This window comes from Coturnix japonica, chromosome 11, assembly GCF_054131305.1.
Source record: "Coturnix japonica strain WE chromosome 11, WE-NBRP24, whole genome shotgun sequence".
Classification (NCBI taxonomy): Eukaryota; Metazoa; Chordata; class Aves; order Galliformes; family Phasianidae; genus Coturnix; species Coturnix japonica.
In genome coordinates this window covers 14773339-14779278 of record NC_140673.1, presented here as the reverse complement: position 1 = coordinate 14779278, position 5940 = coordinate 14773339, and the positions used below count along the sequence as shown (strand labels likewise).

The following is a 5940-nucleotide window of genomic DNA, read 5'->3' as shown; positions in this document are numbered from 1 at the left end:
GATAGCACTGGGCTTTATGAATGTTTTATGGGTAATTGCTGTATAACTTTCTAATTTCGCGGAGGGTGCCGACCTCCGAAGGCTACGGCCGGGGTCGCCCCGGGACCCGGCGGAGGGCAGCGACCCCGACCCGAGCCCCTCTCCTCCCACCTCCAATCCCCACGGGGCCGGGCAGCACCGGGCCGGGCAGCTCCTGCCGTGGGGCAGCGACGGCTCTGGGGGGCTCCGTGCCGAGTCCCCTCGGTACTCACCCCCGCGCGGCGTTCGCTGCCCGGCCCGGCCCGGCCCCGCGGTCCCGGCCCAGGCGCTTCAGATAATGGTGAGGGCCCGCACCTGCAGCGCGGAGACTTTTAGGGTTTTATGTTGGTTTTCTTTTTCCCTCAAAATACACAGAAAAAAATTTAAAAAAATCGCCGGTTATGAAACAACGAAAACATCAATAATAGGAATTCTAAAAAAGAGTGGCGCTTGCGTTTCCAGCTCAGAACTCCTTCCTTGCATTCTCGGTACGGGGAAAATTAGCTGCCTCGAGTTTCCACGTTTGTTAAAAAAAGATAAAGTTTATTTCTTTTTTTTTCCCCCTATTTTTTTCCCTGTAATTTTTCAGTCACCAAAATAAAAAATAAAAATTAAAATTAAAAAAAATCTATCTTTTGTCATCTAAGCATTTATTTTACTGAATCCAAAAAGACATGAAAAGGGACGGGGAGAACCACGTTCGTTCGTTTTAAACTAACGCAGAGAAGTGATTTTTTTCTTTTCTTTTTTTTTTCCTTTTTTTTTTTTTTTTCCTCTGGACGACATATAATAAATATGATATAGCACTCAGCACTCGGTCTGTACAACTGGCCGCACTGGGGAGCATGCCGCTTTCCGGTAAGAAAAAAATGAAAAAGAAAAAAACAAAAAAAAAAAGAAAGAAAAAAAAAGAAAGAAAAAAAAAGAAAGAAAAAAAAAAGGTCATGAGAAAAATCAGTGCAAAGATCTCCGTTCGCCGGCGCTTTCTCCGACGGGTGGGGGCGGCCCCTCGGCCCTCCGCACGGCTACGGCCGCTCCCTCCGCCCGCTGCCCGCTCTCCGAGTCCCGGCTGCAGGGGCTCTGCCCCCCGCGTGCGCTCGTTCCACTTACGGGCTGCGCTTCGCGGCCGCGCGGTTCGAGAGTCCCCCCGCTCTGAGCGCTCTCCGCTCCGCCGGCGGCTGCCCGGAGCCCCCGGGCTTCCCCTCGCTGCCTTCTCCGCGGTGCTGGGGCTCGGTCGGGGACGGGGAGGGGAAGGGCTGGTGGGGAGCGCGGTGCCGTCTCACCGCGGGTGCGGGGTGCCCGGCATGGGGCTGCCCAGCGGGTTGAGAGCCGGCTGCCCGCCGGGCCCCAGCCCGTGGATGAGCACCCGCGGCACCAACGGCCTCTGGAGCTGAGGGTGCGGTGCGGGGGGAGTCCGGTACATGCTGCTGTACATGGCCGCGGCCGCCGCGGCCGCCGTGGTGCTGTCCATGCTGCCCAGCAGGCTGGGGTGGTAGAAATAGGGCGAGGGGAACATCCTCTGCAGGGCCGAGTAGTTGCCGGCTTCGGCCAGCAGCTCCAGTCCTACCGCCGTCTGCCGCTTCCACTTGGTCCTGGGGGGGGGAACAAAGGGGAGGCTGCGGGCAGGGGTCGCGGGGGGCACGGCCGGGCCCTTCCCTCCCCCGAACCTCTCACGGTCCCGCACGCGGACACACGCACGGCGGACAAATTAATAAACATGGCGGCCCGGCACGGTGACATTAATGTTTTCCGACAGAATTAGGGTGGCCGCAACCGTATGTAATGAGACAGAAAATTACGGCAGTGGAGACAACCGAAAGGAGCACCCCCCCAAACACCCCCCTTCCAGCGCCCGGCCCGCGGCCGCCCCGTCGGGGCCGCTTACCTGCGGTTCTGGTACCACGTCTTCACCTGCGTGTCGGTGAGATTGAGCGCGGCGGCCAGGTCCATGCGGTCCTGCACGCTCAGGTACTTCTGACGCTCGAAGCTGCGCTCCAGCTGGTTCAGCTGGTGGTCCGAGAAGGCGGTGCGCGCTTTGCGCGGCTTCTTGGCCCGCACCGGAGGGCTGTCCCGGCTGCTCGAAATCTCCCGGTCGCCCTCCTCCTTTGTGCCTGCAGCGAACCGAGGCGCGGTGAGGGGCGGAGGGACCCGGCACCGGCCCCAGCCCCGCACCCGGTCCGGCCCGGGCTCCCCGGGAACGCGCTCTGTGTGCCACCCGCGAGGCTTTCGTTGTTCTCTCGCCCTCTCCCCCGCCCGCCACGCCGGGACATCGATCCCTCAGCCCGAACGCTGTCCGGGGCCGCAGCGCTCCTTGATCCTCCCCGCAGGACGAACCATAATCTCCCTAATTGCCCCACTGGGGAGCGCGGGGCGCGCAGACGGTCGGGCCGGGCCGTGCTGCTGCTCGGGGCGCTCTGCGCTAGCGCGGAAACAGCCAAACGGGAGGCACACGCTGCTCCTGAGCCCCGCAAAACACGGCAGCGGGGCTAAAGCAGAACAACGTGGCCCGGCCCTAGCGGTTCGCAGCGCGCTCCGTGCCCGGGCACAGCCCCTCCGTACTCCTTCCCCGCGTACATCGCCGCGCTCAAGCGCAGACCGGGGCTTCCCCGGGAGCACCAAATCCGCCCTCAAAAACTTAAATAAAATAACATAAGGAGCAGGTGAACGGACTTTCCGTCCCGAAGCGCAGGGGAACAATTGGCGCTGCGAGGAAAGCACAAAGCCCCGTACTCCCTCCTGCCCATTGCTCCGTTTGCTCGGTCGTTTAATTAAAAGTTGTTTCGTTTATTTGGTCCTGATCGGGGGACAGTGCTTCGTCGTTCCGGTTTATTTGTTATTTTTCCTTCCTTTCATTTATATCGAAAGAACCAAAGCCGTTCTACGCGCCGTTCCTCGAAAGCCGGGCACTGGTTTGTGCTCATCTGCGTTACAAATACACGCATTTCGGCTCCAAACGCGACCCCACCGCTAGGCCTATCTGCATTTAAAACTAACAAGTTTATCTACACATAAAAATAAATAAAAATACGTTCGAAGAAAGAGGAGAACGGGCCCTCGGAGAACAGCACCGGGCTCTTTCCGATCGCGGCGGATGGCACCGAGCAGCGCAGCGCACAGCCCCGCCGCGTTCCGCCGCGCACAGCCCCGCACTCACCGCACGGCCAGCACTCACCGTGGCATTTGATGTCGCCCTGCGGGTCCTCGCGCTTGTCGAGCTTGGCCTTGTCCTCCTGCTCCAGCTTCGGCCGGAAGCTCTCCGGGGCCGCGCCGCCCTCCTGCTTAGGGGTGTGATGGGGCGAGGGGACGCTGGTGCTGTAAGGCGCGCACGCCGCCAGCGGTTTGCCGTCGCCCAAAATGTCCTTAATTAAAAACGAGGAGGTGGCAGTCCGGGGGCCGGCGCCGGCCGAGCCCAGCTGGGGCGGCGGCGGCTGCGGGGGCGACGGCTGCAGGCCGGGCGGCGGCGGATGCGGGCCGAGGTGCAGGCGGTGCGGCGGCGGAGGGAGGCTTTCGGCGGCGGCCAGGCGCGGCTCGGAGTGCTCCATGCTCACCGACACCGGCGACGACGGAGCCGTCCCCACGGTGTCGATCTCGGAGCAGGGGGACGGCGTGGCCTGGCTCCGGAAATCCGCGGGCCGACCGTCGCCGTGCGGCCGAAAGTCTCCGTTCATGACGCCGGGGCTGCCGGAGCCGCCGCCCGCCAGGATCGTGTCTATCCCGAAGCTGGAGCCGCTCGGCCCCTCCATGGCGGCCCGCTAGCGGCGCGCCCGCATCCCGGGGGGGCCCCGCGTCGGGGGGGGGGGGTGGGTTAGGGGGGGACGCTGCCCCGAGCTCCGCGCACCTGCGGCTCCGGCGGCGGACGAGGGGCACTTAGCGCGGGGCCCCCGCCGGGCGCCGCATCGCCGCCGGGCCTGGCAGGGCCGGGCCGAACCGCCGAAGTTTGCGGGAAGTTGCTCGGCGGGAGAGACGCGGGCGCGGCGGAGCGGGGCGGACTCCGGCCACTGCGGCGCGCCCGCCCGTGCCGGCCGGCTCCTCTCGGCGGCGGCGACTCCCCCCGTGACGTCACGGCCGCCGCCGCCGCGACCCCCGCGGGTTATTATAAACCCGGGCTTTTTCCGCCGCCGCCGCCCGCCCCCATTGGCGGCCCGCGGAGCGGGGGCTGACGCCGAGCGGGAGGCAGCCAATGAGCGGCGGCGGCGCCCGTCGTCGGTCCCGGCCCCGCCGCCCCCCCTCCGCCCCGCGTTCGGCCCCGGCGTCGCAGCGCCGCCCCGTCGGGGTCCGGGCACCGGCGGGACGGGGGAGGAGAGAGGGAGGAAGGAAGGGGAGAGGTGCGCGGAGGGAATAGCGGAGAGTGAGGGGAGCGGCCCCGCCGGGATTCGGAGGCCGGGGAGTGCGGGAGTGCTACGGATGCCGTCGGGGCTGCGCCGAAGGCAGGAGCTGGCCGAGCCCCGGGGAGCAGCGTTAACCCGCGTTGGCGACGGCGGGACGCTCCCTGGTTGGATGTCAGAGTAATGGGAACTGCCAGTGACAAGGCGTCGTATTAATCCTGATTAAGTTCCGTGTCAACCTAATTAGCAGAGTAATTATAAAGGTGGTAATGAATGATTCAGAGTTCTTCGAGTTACATTTTACTCCGAATTGCCATTTCCGGGCCCCTGCTGACACTCCCGTGCCCGTGGTCCCGTCCTGTCCAAGCAGCGGGACCTGCCCGACCGCAGCACTTCATCAGTGGCCCTAGTGTCCCCGAGGAGCGGGGAGCGGGGCCGGGCCGGGCCGAGCCGGGCGTGCCAAGGCCTCGGCGGCTGAGGAGACACGTTTGGCTCCAGGGTGAATGTTCGGGCGCTGACGCTCTCCCCACCGCCAAGATCATGGCAGCCCACCGACGGCAGCCCCGGGCCACAGGACAGCGCGGATGCGGGGCCGTTCGCTCTCTCGCCTCTTCCTCCCAGCCCCGCACCGGTAATCCCCGCCCTGCCCGCGGCGCTCCCCGGTGACCCCCGCAGAGCTCCGGTCTCACACCCGTTGGGCACCACTGCGGTTCGCGGCCGGGCTCCCGCTCTTCCTAAGAAATTATCCAACGGCAGGAGACTCCTCGCCAGCAGCTCGCCCTCGAGGCAGCTCCCCGGCTCCGCTCGAGGCTCCCCGACGGCCCCGGTGCGATACCGCCCGTCCTGTGCCCGGCACGGAGGGCCCGGCGGGGTTGCAGGTCCGCCCGTGTCCGCTGGGCGGCGACAGCGGCCTCCCCCGCTGTCCCCGTCGGTTGCCCGGTGCGGTCGGGGTCGGGGGCAGCCCGGGGGTCGCGGCTCGGCGGGTCTGCCCCGAGGGCCGGGGAACGAATAAGGAAAGAAAAAAGGGATGGGAAAAAAAATGGGGGGATGGGGGGGAGGGAAATGGAGATTGAAACGAAAGATCAGAAGAAAGGAAGAAAAATATTTTAAGACTGCAAATGCACGGGCGGGTTCGTGCAGCAGAAAGGCAGCCTGCAGCGCCCGTATTTATCCCGCTGTCCTGGTTTGCAATTTACCAAAAGTATGTCCTAATTATCCCCGGGGGAATGCGGGATCCGAGGTAATATGTTACACTAACATAATCCTGTAACTCACAATGCACTTCCCGTCCCGGCATCGGGATTTAGGGCTTAAAGTCATGTTCCCAAAGAGCGAACACCTTTCATTTCCCTCCTCTTATTTTTTAATCCTCAATTCCATTGTGCACGAATATTCTCGGGGAGCGGGCGGCGAGGCCCCGCGATGGCTTTGGGCTCCGGGGGGCTCTGGCTCTTTGGGTTCCGCACGGCTCTGGTGCAGAGGGGCAGCGGAGTTTGGCCCGCACTTGTTGAGGCCCGGGGCGGCCGCGGGACGGCTGTTATGCCCCCTCGTTCCCTTCTCGTCCCACCCGTCTGGCTGCGGACAAAGGCGATGAGCG

At 64.1% G+C, this 5940-nt stretch overlaps 1 protein-coding gene across 1 annotated transcript; it reads right to left on the bottom strand.

Moving 5' to 3' along the window:
- Positions 1-540: 540 nt before the first annotated feature.
- BARHL2 (BarH like homeobox 2) lies at positions 541-4069 on the bottom strand. Its single transcript, XM_015869915.3, has 3 exons — positions 3191-4069; positions 1904-2129; positions 541-1610 (listed from the first exon to the last, which is right to left on the bottom strand). The coding sequence occupies exons 1-3, from the start codon at positions 3759-3761 to the stop codon at positions 1298-1300; spliced, it is 1110 nt and encodes a 369-aa protein (XP_015725401.2). The 5' UTR covers positions 3762-4069; the 3' UTR covers positions 541-1297.
- Between the last annotated feature and the right edge of the window lie 1871 nt (positions 4070-5940).